The following is a 14319-nucleotide window of genomic DNA, read 5'->3' as shown; positions in this document are numbered from 1 at the left end:
GGCTTACTATGTTCAAGGTTCTGTTAGCCATGCTGTATACACTGTCTCAGTTAATGCTCACAACAACCCTCCACTTTACAGATTAGGAAACAGAAGCCCAGAGAGGTTGTGTAACTCGCCCAATATCACACAGGCAGTAAATAGCTGTGTCATGATCAGTTTCCAGGTCTTACCTTGTAGTGAGCTGAACGGTGACCCCTCAAAATTAGTGTGACTGATACAGCCTGGCTCACAGCTATATCTTAACCCCTGGAACCTGTGAGTGTGAACTTATTTAGATCAAGATGCGATCATACTGAATTAGGGTGGGCCCCAAATCCAATGACGAGTATCCTTAGAAGAGACACACAGAGAAGGCAGCAATACGAAGGCAGAGGCAGAGATGAGAGTGATGTGGCTACGAACCAAAGGCCAAAGATCGCCTGCTGCCACCGGAAGCGAGGAGGGAGGCATAAAACGGATTCTCCTCCAGAGCCTCCAGAAGGAACCACCACCTTGACTTCAGACTTCTGGCCTCCGGAAATGCGAGAGAATAACTTTCTCCTGTTTTAAGCCACTTAGTTTGTTAATTTGTTACGGCAGCCCTAGGAAACGAATATAGACCCCAAACCACATGGCAATGGACCTGTGCCTCCTGCCAAGCCGGGAAGGGAGGGGCCCCTTGAATCCCAGGCTGTGTGACCGTGGCCTGCTCACTTGCCTTCTCTGGGCCTGATTCTCTGTAGCAAAAGAAGCACCTGGGACTCCAGGTGTCCCTCCATTCTACAACCCTAAGAAAAACCATGAGCCGGGCAAGCAGGCCTCTGTTGGGATTTTCAAATTTATTCCAACGTGCTGTTTTTTTTAAAAAATACCCTCAGGCTGAACACTCAGCCGGAGCTGTAATAAAGGCAATTATTATACTTGTAAAAACTTCTCATTCACAGTACAGATGTAATTTACAACAAAGGTCACACACATCAATACTGAGCAGTTTTTTCCTTTTGTACATCAGACTCTGTGCTTTAGACCTGCAGGATTTTTTGTTGAGATTTTTTTTTTTTTCTTTTGCACTGATATATACCATACCAACATTGCAAGATGCAAGTGGAGAAACTGGAGTTTAAATAAAATTACAGGCAAAACTACCCTATCCCAGTGTGGTTGCTGTACATATCTACAGTACGATTTTTGGAATGTATTGCCATTTAAGAACATAGAAACTCTCTACAGACAATTTCACATACAGAATACGTACACCTTTTAGAAAAAAAAAGGCAAATTTTTATCTTACAGAGAGCGTGTATCTTACATTTGCCTATACGTTTCTTTTTTCGGTTTCTTTTTTCTTCCTTTTTCAACACTAGGTTTAGTAAAGTGATCATAAGTGCCGAAGCGGTTTTCCAATGGCAAGCGGACGGGATTCTCAATGCAGAAGCAGACTTGGTGGGACAGGTCTTTAGGAACCTTCTCCCCTTGGTCACTGCTGTGGATCTGTCTCCATGGATGGCTGCCCAGGGAGGACTTTTGCTTTAAAGATTTGCCTGGAGGAAGGACTAGAGAGCAATTCAGCTCTGTTATCTTGCTTGTTCCTGTTCAAAAGGGCCGGGTGAGGATGGAGCATGAGTTAGAGGGGTCCAGAAACTAATTCTTTCAGACTTTTTCGAGGAGGGACTGCTGGGTCTGGAAGTTGGAGTTGATGGAGGTGGGAGAGTGGGAAGTTCACTGCTGTCAGCCTCCTGGAGGGTCGTAGTGGTCAGGGCTTTGGCGGGGGGAGGGAGATTAGGCTCGTAAAAAGGTGCCTTGGAGAGGAGCAAGGTTAGTACCCAAAATGGCCCTGAGCTTGCTGAGGGTGAAGGGCATCCTGGAGGGTAGCCCTGGGGGGCAGGTGGCTTGGAATCCCCAAGACAAGGCTGGCTCTGAAACCTCGGCAAGTTGGCCCACACCCCCCAACCCTGCCGACACCCGAGGACCACAGCAGGCCTGTATCAAGGAATGGCCATCCGGCACATTTCAGCAGAGCACATGACGGGTGTCCGTGCCAACAGATCAGCACTGCTTTCTCTACCGTGTCCCTTAACAGGGACAACAGGGTCACAGGCAAGCTGTAACTGTGCAAGTGGTTGGGAGCAGGGCAGTGGGTCCCGGGGTAGGGGGTGGGGGAGAGCGTGGAGTGAGAGTCTCTCCTACATTATGAGGGTGGGCGTGTGGGCTGGGAGCTCTGTGCTTGGGGGAGCCGGAAGAGAGGCTGGCAGAGGGGCTTAGAGCCATGCTCAGTGACACACGGCCAGGGCTGGTGGCATCAATTCCATTTCTCTGGGCACCTGTGTAGGGCAGTAGCCCTTTGGCCAGATTGCTTGCACAGTGTGTCTCTGTCATTGAGAAATGGCTCTCCAGTGACTCCCGGCCCCCATCTCCTCTGCCTGTGCCTGTGAGCCCCAGTGGCGGTGAGGACTCTCCCCTGCTGGCCACACAGGCCTCCAGAAAGGAAACCTTGGCAGCTGGGCTGTCTGAATACAGGGGGGAGTGATGCCCAGGAGAGCTGGGGCGCAGGGCTTGGGGGAGGGGCCCAGCCACCCCCAAGGTCACGGGCTAGTCTAGCAGAGCCCAGTCTGCTGCTCTGTAGGTCTGGGGCTGGAAGATCTGGCCCAGGAATATTTCAAGCCTGGGCTGAAGCAATGCCCTTTATCCAGCTCCCAGGCCTCAGTGCTTGAAGTCTCCAGTCCTTGGGCAGCCCCCTGGGGTGGGGCCGGAAGGTAATGATGAGGAAAGCCCTGGCCTCTGGCCTAGGCTGTGACTGGGGCTCAGGCTCCTTCCCACCTGCTGCCAGACCTGACCAGTGCCAGTACAGCAAAGGCTGGGCTCGTTGGCCTTCTTCCAGGGGGGCCGGGAGCCCCAGACTCTGGGTCAGACAGCCAGGAAGTGCTGGCTAACCCCACCCCCTGTACCCTGGAGCCCAGCAGACCCCCAGGTAGGCCCTTCCCTATTGTCCCCTTTTTGTCTTAGCCAAAGGGAAATGAACTAGGTGGTCTGGCTGGAGGCTGACCTGTGGCTGGTTTGTCCTGGCAGCAGAGGCCAAGCAGGGAAAGGTCCTGAATGGGCAGAGGAGGGAATTATGCCGGAGGGCGGGGAGCTCACAGAAGTGCCCCAGCCCTATGCACCTATGGTGTCCCGTCTAAACAACAGCTCAGGAGCCCCTTATGGCCACACGATTCATGCAGCCTGCCTGAGGAATGGGGACTGGCCAAGGAGGTCTCTGCTCTGCAGCGTTAGCACCTAGCCTGGCTGGGCCATGACCGTGGTCCCCATGCTTTCTCCCCCTGGTAGAAACTAAAGAAAATGATTTCAGAATGTTGTGGAAAACCCCACCCATCCCAGGGCTGGGTAGACATGCTAGAGTTCAAGTTCCATATTTCAACTCGGGATTTTAATTTCTAGTCTTTTTTTTTTTTTTTTTTTTTTTAAACAAAGCAGGCTTTTGCACCAGGAAACACAGGGCAGCTTCGTAAAGGAGGAGATGGGGATGAGGAAAGAGGCACTAGCTCTTACTGATTGCTTTGGAGAAGAATTCAAATGACCTTGGACAATAGGAGGCTAGGGGAAATATCAAACACCAGGTTTATATATATATATATATTTAATTTTATTTTTTAAAAGAGATTTAAACCAACCAATAGGAGGCCTGGGCAGTTCCCACCAGTCACGGTTTTGGGTACTTCCTGGGGGCAGTGGAGACCTGACGGTGTGTGGGACGGGGACAGGAGGACCAGTCGTGCTGCAAAGTGGTCCAGAAATGAGTCCTTGCAAACTTCCAGTGCTGAGCCCAGGAAAAGCCCAGCCATGGAGGAAATAGGGCCCTTTGTACCCCAGGGACCAAATGTAAAATGAAGCCCAAGCCTGGCCTCAGGAATGGCGAGGCAACGCACCTTGGATCTTGACCCCCAGGGGTTGGGCCCTGTCACTTCAGCCTTGTGGGTAGTTTCTAGAACAAGGATGGCAGCCAGTGGCTGGGACCCTGAGAGCAAGGCCGAGGTCAGGTGCTCAGGAACCAGTGGAGATGGTCAGGAACTCCTTTCCCAGCCCAGACAGAGGGGGAGGGTGCAGTGAGGGGCAGAGGTGCTGGGCCAGGGGGCATGCGGATTTGTCTACAGGTCCAGTGCCAGGACGGGATCATGACGCAGGCCACCTGGACGTCTGGGAGTCCTGGGGAAGCAACCAGCTCCTACCTTCTACCCGTTCCAAATATTTTGTGTCGAAGTCCTAGGAAAAAGAAAGTCGGAGTTTTCTGGGCCTGCCCGTGGAGTCTCCCTGCCCGTCCCTCTGCCTCGGGCTGCTGGCCCTTCTGCTGGGAGCCAGGGGAGGCCACTAGCTGGGGTGGGATAAAGCAGCAATAAATAGGAACCATAAACAACTGTACATAGGAGAGCTTGCTTTTACATTTAATTATATATATCTTTAAAGTTTCTTTTTCTCTCTCTCTCTGCTTCAGTGCATTCCCCTTTCTCTTAGCAACTGACCGCCTCTTGCCAGCCTTGGGGGTAGCTGCTGACCACGGTGGCCCAAGGTGAAGCCCCACCTAAATGTTCACAGCCTCAAATACCTCGTGGGGTTTTCATGTTTGTGTGTGTGTGTGTGTGTGTGTGTGTGTGTGTGTGTGTGTGTGTGTTGTTTGTATCTTTTCAAGCAACAAAAGGTCACAGAAAAAGGCACAGGTAACTGCATACATGGTGGGAAGATAAGACAGACGGGGGCTGAGCAGAAGCTTCTTGGACAGAACAACAGATGGGACAGGGAGCCCGTGACAGCAAGATGATTCGAGGAAGTCGGCTGGAAACGTCTGTGGCCAAACACCGGAAGCCAGTTGCTGAAGCGGTCGGGGAGAGGCTAAGTGCTCTGGGGCCCCCGGTCCTCGGGCTGCTGTGGGGGTGCCCCGGGCCCCCCACTTCCCAAGGGCTCGGGGGAGCCCTGACTGGTCCTGGGTTCCCCGGAGAGGTTCCTCCTCCGGGCTGGGAAGCGAGCGGAGGCCTCGGCCAGGCAGCCCACGGAACTGCTGCGGTCCAGCGGCGGGGTGGCGGAGGCCGAGGGGTTGGCCGGCGCACGCGGTGACTCCAGGCGGGGGCTCCGGGACCCTGCCCGGAGGCCCTGGGGTGGCCGGGGCGAGGCCTCGGGTGGGGTGCGGGGACTGTGCGTGGGCACGGGCTCTGCGGGCACCTCGGCTGCGCGGGGCTCCCAGTCGGGAGGTCTGCCCAGGCCCCTGCTCGTCCTGCCCCTCTCCTTGGGGTAGTCCCTGGCCTCCAGCTCCGAGGAGAGTGTGAATTTGGAGACCTTAGCCACGGGGGACACGGAGGCCGATGAGCTCTCGGTGGGACTCCGGCGGGCTCTCTCCTGGGCCTCCCGGGCCCCCGTCAGGTCGCTGCCACCCCCTGAGAAGCCGCTGACCCAGGCCGTGCTGGGCCCGGGGAGCAGGGTGGGGTGGGCCCCCGGCCGGGCCTGTACCATCTGGATCCCGCCGATGGGAATCAGGGGGCACGGGGCGCGGGTCAAGTGCTGCGAGTGCAGAGGCAGGTGGCTGAAGACGTTCTCCTCTGTCCGGGCCGGGGTGTGGCCGTGGAAGTCATGGGGGGCAGAGAAGGGTCGGGAGAAGAGAGGATGAGCAGGGCCAGGTGAACAGGAGGGACTTGGCGACTCGGCCTTCTGCTGGGGTCAGAAAATAAGACAGAGTAAGGCGAGGATTATGTGCTGGGCACACGGAGACCCCAAGGCCTAGAGTCAGGGGGGGACTCGCTGAGATCACAGAGCAAGTCCTGGCTGAGCTGGCCCAGAACCGAGTCCCGACCCTGCCTACGGTGTTGCCCTGTGTGGGCGCCCTCTCTGGAACGGTGACCATGGGTACACTCAGGACATGGTCCCCCGCCTCCAACCAGCTTGTCTGTCTTCCGAGGACGGGGCTGCCTGGTTGGCCCCTATGCACCTGGCCCTCTGTCTCGGTTCTGTGGCTTCTCTTGTTCCTCAAATGATACTGACCCAACTTAACCCTAGAACATGAGTTCCCACTCCAGTCTCTTGGCCTTCTCCCACCTCCAGGAGTTTGCACACGACCGCAAAATTAAAAACCAAGTTAAGATTCCTAGCTCGTGTTCCCCCTGGAGCTTGAATCTCTGCTGGTGGTGAGCAGCGGTGTTGGGCTTATGACAATCTGGTGACAGAAAAGGTGTTGGGAGGGGAAAGGTGAGTTGACGATGATAATGATATCAGTGCTGGTGATCATGACAGCGGTGGGGATGGTGATACTGTGACAGCCGTGATCAAGCTGATGGGGTGGCTGGAGTGTAATGATGGCAGATGGCAGTGGTGATGTGACAGTGACAGTGCTGATGGTATGACAGGGAGGGTGTTGGCTGCAGTGACTCTGAGGGTGCTGGTGGCAGTCATGCTGGAGATGTGATGATTTTGGTTGAGCTCTGCCATCTGCTCAAAGAATACGTGGGGATGGCGATGGGGGTGCGGGGGGAGGAAATGGCACAAGTATTTACACTCACATCCAAGGCCACACAGCTATGAGTGGCAGAACCTGGCTTTAATCCTGGGTAGTCCAGCTCCAGAGTCCGTGCTCTGCTGCTTCGGACACTAAACTAACTGGTTTCAGGCACCCTGCACAGTGCCTGGCACAGGAGGTGCCCAGTACCCGTCTTCTTGGTAACCGCTGAGCTGGCAGGGGTGTACCTCCAGGTCTGAGGCCTCAGGGAGGTGTGAGCTTACAGCCCCCCACCTGCCGGCGAGAAGCGGCCCAGCCACCCCGGGGACGGGAACTCACCCACGTGGAGGTGCAGGTCTCCGCTGGGCTTCTGGCGAGCAGCTTGTGAGGTAGAGGCGCGGGTGGGTAGAGAGCCCTTGGGGCCAGCCCTGAGCCTGGGCCGCGCTCGCCCGCTGAGGGGCTGCCCGGCCCCGCCAAGGCCCACTTCCCTGGCAGCGCTGACCGTGGCGGTGACTCGGCCTGGCCTGGAGACCATCTCCTCGTGGGCGAGTGTCTGTGCGGGCCTGGGTCTGTGGCGCCCTCGCATTCAGGGGGCAGTTCCCTACCCAGGGGGTGGGGGGTGAGAGGAGACAGCTCGAGTCTCGGAGACCCACGGGGGAGAGGGCCCGTCTGGGGGCCAGGTGGGCTCGGGGCCGAGGCCCGTGGCTCTCGGGCAGGTGAATGTCGCCGGGGAGACGAGTCGCTTTTGGTTAGTGAGTGTTTGGGGGCGAGTGGTGGGCGGCTGCCTGCTTCTTTGCTCGGGGACCATGGCCTCCTTGGGGACACGGCCTTGGAGCTCAGGGCCGAGCCTGTGTCCTTCTCCATGGGGCCCGGTGGGGCCGGTCCCAGCCGGGGGAGGCACAGGATGCTTTGGCTGGACATGAAGCAGCTGCCGGCTGCCAAGCGCTCGGCTTCTGAGACTGAGCTGCTCCTGGTGGCCTGGCTGCCAGAGGTGGCATCTGGGGGCTGGGGGCCCTGAACAGGTGAGGAGTCTGCCGGCAGCGTGGCGGGCGGGCCGGGCGGGGGTGCCTCCGAGGACGGTCCTGATGGCTCGTCCTGGCTCTCCTCCTCGTCTTCATCCTCATCTTCGTCCAGGTCCGAGTCTGAGTCCGAGTCGTCCAGGTCTGAAAACTGGTGCTCCGCCACGGCCTCTGTGCCCTCTCGCCCTTCCGAGTCCTGGAACGGGTCATCGCTTGTTCCTGAGGGGCAGACACAGGAAACCCGAGGTCAGAGCCAGCCCCAGGCTGCTCTGCTCTAAGCCCCAGAGTCCCAGTCTGCAAACTGGGCCTGACAGCCATGGCAGTGGCACAAGATCACTGAGAGGACGGGAACGCTTTGTAAATAACCACAGCAAAAATTACCTTGTATCTACCATGTGCCAGGTTCAGTTCTAGGGCCTGCATGTGTTAATTCACTTAGTCCTCAAATAATCCCGCTGGGTCGGCACTATTCTTATCTTCGCGTTATAGACAGGGAACCAAGGTGAGAGAGTTGAAGTCACTTGTCCAGGTAAGGTAAGTAGTAGGGCTGGGATTGAACCATAGCAAACAAGATAGGTCTTTTCTTTGTTTTTTGTTTCATTAGTATTTCAGTGCTGGCTCCCCCATGAGCAAGTTAAGTGACCCTGTTGTGCCTCAGTGTGTCCCCCTCTGTCAAATGAACTTGACAGTCTCACCTCACAGGGTTTGCTAGGCGGAGGAAACACACTCCTGACACACAGCAAGGACTCAAATAATTATAGTCACTCTTAATACATCCATGAAGAAATCTATTACTCTGGGACACAGCAGCCTTGCTGGCCAGTCCAGCAGCGCTGGGCATGGTCAGTTTACATACACGTCTGCCACTGCGGCTAGGCTGCTGCTGGCTGATACAATGGTATCTGGCAGGTGGCAGGCCCTGGCCTCTCCGGGGGTTTGGCTAAGCTGGCCTCAGGCTGGCTGCAGAGCAGGGCCTCATCCCAGCCACTCATGTCCAGAGAAGGTACTGTCTGCAGAACCCCTGGTGCTCCCAGCTGGGGGGTAATGGAGCTCTGAAATACCAGCCTCCTGGTCTGGCTTTTGGTGGGGCAGCCCAACCAGCTGGGTCACCACTAACAGGACACAGGCCTAGTTTGGGGATCTATGAAATCGGCAGCAATCAGGACTCCATGGGGAGCTCCGCTAACATCTAGCCCACCTGGCAGGCTCCTGAGGGTTTGGGTCCTGCTGGCCCAACACTCAGCTCATGTCAGTACCCACTCAACTACTGACCGGGAGAGCTGGACACACAAGCTGACTCAGGCCACTGGTGCAACCAGGCTTCTGCACCCCACCATGCAGAGCTGCCCTGGGGGTAGAAAGCCCAGCACTTGTGCTTCCCAATGGCTCAACACACAGCAGTAAGATGCATGCAGTGGATGACAGTCGGCATTCAAGAGGATGTAGGTCAAAAACTATGGGGTGGAACTGGAGCTGGCAGGTGAAGGGAGGGCCATGGGGCCAAGGGCATGGCCTCCTGGCAGCCAGGAGCAGAACAGTGAGAGTGGGGAAGGGACTGGGGATTGGTAAAGGAATAGGGCTGGCGAGGGCATGCAAAACATCTCTAAGTTTTGTCCCACGCATTTACTTTCCCGCCTAAGACTTTAGCGGGGGGGCGGGGGGGGGGCGGAGCTCACGTCGCCTCACCTCTCATTTACATGCGGAGAAATCCAGGCCCAGAGTAGGCAAATGCTTCCCCAACACCACCCAGAGAGTCCAGGACTAAGGTTTACAACCCTTGCAGGAAATGGTCTGGGTTTGAACCTTAGTTCCACCCCTTCCTTGCTGTATAATGTTGAATAACTTAGTTTTTCTCTCTGTATTCAGTTTCCTTGTCTGTTAAATGTGAGTAAGACTAATAAACACCATCTCATGAAGCTGCTGGGAGGACCGTGAGGGTCGGACACCCAGTAAGTACCCAACAAACCTTAGCTATTCTCATCCCAAGTACCTCACAACCTCAGCAGACAGGCAGCAATGAGAGCATCTCATCTTGCGGTTGAAGGTCAGAGGGGTGGTGCTACTAGTCAGAGTCCTGATATTCACCAGGAAGGATCCTAATGTCCCTTTTTACAGATGAGGAAGTTGATGGGCAGAGAGGGCCGGTGGCCTGCCCCAGGCACCCAGCAGGAGTGATGGAAGCCAAGGGTCCCTTGCCCAGCACAGGGTTCGCAAAGCCCCCCACATCTGGACTCGCTCAGGGCTCTATGGGATGCCCCAGCCGGACGGCCCGTTCCCAACGCCCCTCGCTGTCAAGTCTCCACAAAGCTCCGCCTTTCTGTGGCCTGGGACCGGAGGAACGAAGCGCGCTGGGGCGCCGAGGGGGTCCTGCCACACGGTGGCGCTGGTGCTCAACCTCCTCAACCTCAGGGGCGGGGCTGCGGCGCCCGCCCGGCCACCCGTAGGCAATCTTTCCTAAGCTGTGCTCCCAACCGTCACTTCGCGACTAACAGACAAGCTCCTCCCCGAGCCTTCCTCATCGCAGGAAGTGGCAACTCCATCCTTCCAGTTTCTTAGGCCATAAACCTCAGAGTCATCCTTGGCTATTTTGTTCCCTCATGCTTCCCCGCCCCCCGCCCCACTACGTCAGCAAACCCCTTCGGCTCTACTTGCGGAATGTATCCAGAATCCGACCACGTCTCCCTACCTCCCTCGGCCCACCCAAGTCCAACACGTGCTCAGCCTGGATCCCTGCCTCCAGCCGCGCCCCCTACCGGCCATCCTCTGCATACGGAGTCAGGGAACGGCAGAGGGCGTTGCTCCACCAGGCGGCCAAGTCCATCCCTTGGCCTTCACAGCCACGGCTCTCTCAGACTTCATCTCCCCCCGACTCTGGCCCTCAGGGGCTCTGCTCCGGCTGTTCCCTTTGCAGGGAGAGCCCTTCTCCAGGCCCCACTTGGCTTCCTGACACCTCGCCTCATGTTCTCTGTTCACACCACCGAACAGAGAGGCCACTCCCCACGCTTCCCAGCCCCTCAAGGATGTATTGCTTCATACTCATCACCCTTGCCCTATTCCACATTTGTTCATTGCCCAGCTCCCCTCTAGAACGCAGGCTTCCCGACGGCAGGAACTATGTTTTATTCACTGCAGAATCTCTAGCACCCAGAACAGGTCTTAGAACGGGTCTGGTGCTCAGTATTTCTGGAATGAATGCATTGATTTCATCCTCAAATAAGGTCATCCTTTTTGGCCTCATTGGGAAAATGAAGCTGGGAGAGGGGCAGGGACAGCTCAGGGTCCCTCAGTGGACCCCCGGTGCAGTGCTAGTCGGAACGCCCACCTCCCACCCAGGTGCAGCTGGCCCATCCAGCCCGCAGGCACTGCAGCCAGCATTTCTGTCTGACCTTGGGCAACTGCCTTTACCTGTCTGAGCTTTACTAAATGTCTTCAAGTGAAAACGGGGCAACACAAGTTTCTACCACAGTTACGAGGACTCAGTGAGACATCTGTAAATGGCCTGATGTGCTTTTTTGATAAGAATGGTAACCCCACATCCTCATTTTCGGGGGTACAGCCCCAAGTTCACTGTGTTCTGTTCAATAAAGGTGATTTGTTTCACCTAAAAGGAAATGCGACCTAACTCTTTTGTAAGGTTGTAGATACATTCCCAAATCAGAAAAACAAAAACAAACGAGACATAGACGCACACACCTCTCCTTGTCACACTGTAATTCTTGATTCCGATTTTAGGGAATCTGGTCAAAGGTTTGCCCAGTGCAGGAGGAGTACCTCTGGCCGCTCGTCTACCTGCCAAAAAAGCCCCTCTGGCCTCCTCCCTGGATGCTGAGGCTGGGCAGGGCACAGCCACACACACTGTCTTGTCTTCTCAGAAACTGGCTCTAATGTGGCTCTAATCTTGCTAACGGGGGACTGAGGTCAGGGTGCGGTGCTGGGATAGGGGATGGGATTGGGAGGTGACATGGGACTGTCAGGTCTGTCTGAAAACCTCTAGCTCTAAAAGGCCCGGGCGTCAGGCTCATGCCCAGAGTGTGTAAGTGTGAGTGTGGGTGTGTACCTCACAGCGTCATAGTGAGAATTTGCCAAGATAATCATGGCACGTGTCTAGAGCATGCCTGACACAGAGTGGGTGCTCAATCAATGTTGACTGTAATTACTCATGTGCTAATGTATTCACCATACATTCACTGAGCACCCACGGGGTGCCGGGCGCTCCACCTGCCTGGCAGACCTTAATGCACCACAGCTACGGCTCCCAGCACGCGCTGTAAGTCTAGGGGGTGGGGGCGGTCATTCTGTGAATTTAACCTCTGTCGCCCTGCAGTTGGGAAAACTAGAGGAGAGGGCACAGAAGAGGGAGAGGAGGCAGAGCAGAGGAGAGGAGGACAGAAAGCAAGGGGAGGGCAAGGGGGACAGGAGGAGAAGGGGGAGGCGGGAGTTGGCAATTCATTTACCTTCTTCGGCTTCCAGCTCCTCCAGCACCCCCGTCTCTTGGCACTTTTTGCTGTGGGCCTTCGACTTCATATGCTTAGTCAGATTCCCTGGAAAGGAATGAGAACAGACTCAGGTTCGGCTGGAGGGCAGGGGCCCAGGGCGGCGCCTGGCTGGCAGGTGCTGGGACGTCGCTCCGCCCAGGTGCTCAGGTGGGATGCACAGCCACAGACCCCGTGCAGGATGGCACTGAGGAGCTGGGGGAGGGTGCGTGAGGGGTGTGAGGGGACAAAGGGTAGAATGAAGAAGTGAGATGCTGATTAAAAAGACAAACAAAAAAGAAATTAAAAGACAAGTCACGTGCAATAAGTTTTTCCTGCCTTTAACTCTGGGCCCAGGAGCTGGTGACACTCATCAAACAGGATTCCCGGCCATTTCAAATACCGGGATGACATCAGGGCTCCCATTAACCCAGCATGGGGGATGGGTACTGAGGATGCCCTTCTGGCTGAGGACACTGTTAGGGCAGCCCACAGGGAAGAATCTTAGGGTTTGGGAAGAGGAACCAGGACAAAGTTACTGTTAGAAATGGAGAGAGGGCAGAAGACCTAGAGAAATCTGCTAGATCCGGACCTGGGGGCCACAAGGCTGGGGCCCAAGTCCTGACTTCCTTAGAGAGTCATGTCCCCTTCCTGGACCTCCAAGGTCACTGCCGTGCAGACACGGCCGGGGGTGGTGGTGCGTGCAGGGAAGGCCGAACTAAGGCTCTGCCCCTCCCCAAGCCTACGAAGCCCTCGGGGTGTGGCTGACTCTGTCCGCAGTGGGTTGAAGAGCAGAGGTGGCCGCTCTGTGGAATGAGGGGAAAGATAGCGACACCAATCCTCCCCCACGTGCGCACAGCACTTCCCAGGCCACAAAGCCCTGTGGGCAGGTATGCTCTACAAAGGCGCAGCACAGGGCCTCCAGCCGGCCCCAGAAGGACGCAGGCCAGATGCCTCAGGATGCTCCTTTGGGCTCAGCTATCACCTCCAAACTGTGACGTGCTCACTGTTGCTCTGTAGGTTGCTGAATTTCCATATGGTAGTTCATACAAGAAACTGTCAATTCTTTGAGTCAGGTGCTCTGTCTCACTAATCTTATCAGTTAGCAAGTTTGAGCAGATAGATGGAAGAGGGAAGAATGGACTCCAAGAACAGACACATAGAGAGATGGAGGGATGGATGGATGGATGGATGGATGGATGGATGGATGGATGGATAAGTGGATAAGAGGAAATATGGAGTGATGAACAGGATGAGCGGGAAGGAGCTGGACAGACGGATGGGATACTGGATGAGTAGATAAGCAGATGGATAGACAGAAGGAGGATAAAAATAAATGGAAGGATAGATGGAAAATGGATCAATAAACATATGAGAGGATGGAGAATGGGAAAGGAGGAGACATGGGTGAGTGGGAGAATAGCTGGCTGGATGCAGCACACACAAATGCATGGGAGGACAAACAGACAGGAGGATGAAAGAATGGGCAGGTGAATGGAAGGATGGATTGGTGGGAGGGCGAATGGGAGAGGTGGAGGAACAGATGCGAAAATAAATGGGAAGATAAATGGATAGGAAGACAAACTATTCGGATGAGAGGATGGGAGAAATGGATAAACAGGAGGATAGATGGGTGGATAGATGGGTGAATAGGGAGAGAGGGCCCATGGATGAACCGAAGGGTGCTTCTTAATCATTCTGAGAATTTTAAGGAAACTTAGGGTTTTGCTGAGAGGGTAAAGGGAATCTTAAGCTGAATTGCCTGAGGTGTGCAGGCCTAGGGCGGCAAGGATGGAGAGAAGCTGTTTCTTTCCTCTTTCCTTCCCTTAGTCCTAGTCTGTGACTCCATCCTTCCCAAGTCAGATTTTCTTCCTTTAACTAGACAGAAACCTGGATCTTCTACTCCTGGCCAGATGGAGAGCAGAGCCATAACTTCGAGTCATGCCAGGGCCGGAGGGTCCCCAACATTCCCTGTCCCGCACTGTGGGCCTCTGCCCTCACTGCTGTGAGCAGGCTAAGCCTGAGCAGGACGTCAAGGGGGTGGTCAAGGCATCTGGGGTCTTCCACGGGCCAGAGAAACTGAATATCCTCTGAGGTTCTGAGACCAGCCTGCCATCCCCTGACTATCCCGGACCCCAGGAGACTATGCACACTGCTCATTCTGGCTATGACATTATTGTTGTACCTGTTCGGCCTGGAACGTTCGGGTCTCTACTCAACCAGGTGAGATGATGAGCACACAATGGGTGCGTAATAACCGTGAGCGGGAAATGCTCTTCTCATCCCAGAAGCAAAGTATTGGAAGGAACCTCACAGACCACGTAATCCACGCCCACCAGGCCCAGGGTCTTCCTGCTTCTGTTCTAACTCCCGG

At 55.5% G+C, this 14319-nt stretch overlaps 1 protein-coding gene across 2 annotated transcripts in view; it reads right to left on the bottom strand.

Annotated features, from left to right (window-relative positions):
- Positions 1 to 423: 423 nt before the first annotated feature.
- HIVEP3 (HIVEP zinc finger 3) overlaps positions 424 to 14319 on the bottom strand; it is a 101323-nt gene continuing 87427 nt past the window's right edge. The window contains exons 5-7 of one of the 2 annotated variants that reach the window (XM_027108912.1): positions 11928 to 12014; positions 6794 to 7692; positions 424 to 5676 (exon numbers count right to left, since the gene is read on the bottom strand). In XM_027108912.1, the coding sequence (XP_026964713.1) occupies positions 4864 to 5676; positions 6794 to 7692; positions 11928 to 12014 (1799 nt within the window). In that variant the 3' untranslated portion in view covers positions 424 to 4863. The remainder of the gene's footprint in view (positions 5677 to 6793; positions 7693 to 11927; positions 12015 to 14319) is intronic. The other variant, XM_027108913.1, reaches the window with a different exon arrangement.

This window comes from Aethalodelphis obliquidens, unplaced genomic scaffold (assembly GCF_003676395.1).
Source record: "Aethalodelphis obliquidens isolate GAN/ISIS:26980383/991018 unplaced genomic scaffold, ASM367639v1 scaffold9, whole genome shotgun sequence".
In the NCBI taxonomy this organism is placed as follows: Eukaryota; Metazoa; Chordata; class Mammalia; order Artiodactyla; family Delphinidae; genus Aethalodelphis; species Aethalodelphis obliquidens.
This window is presented reverse-complemented; position numbering and strand designations above follow the sequence as displayed.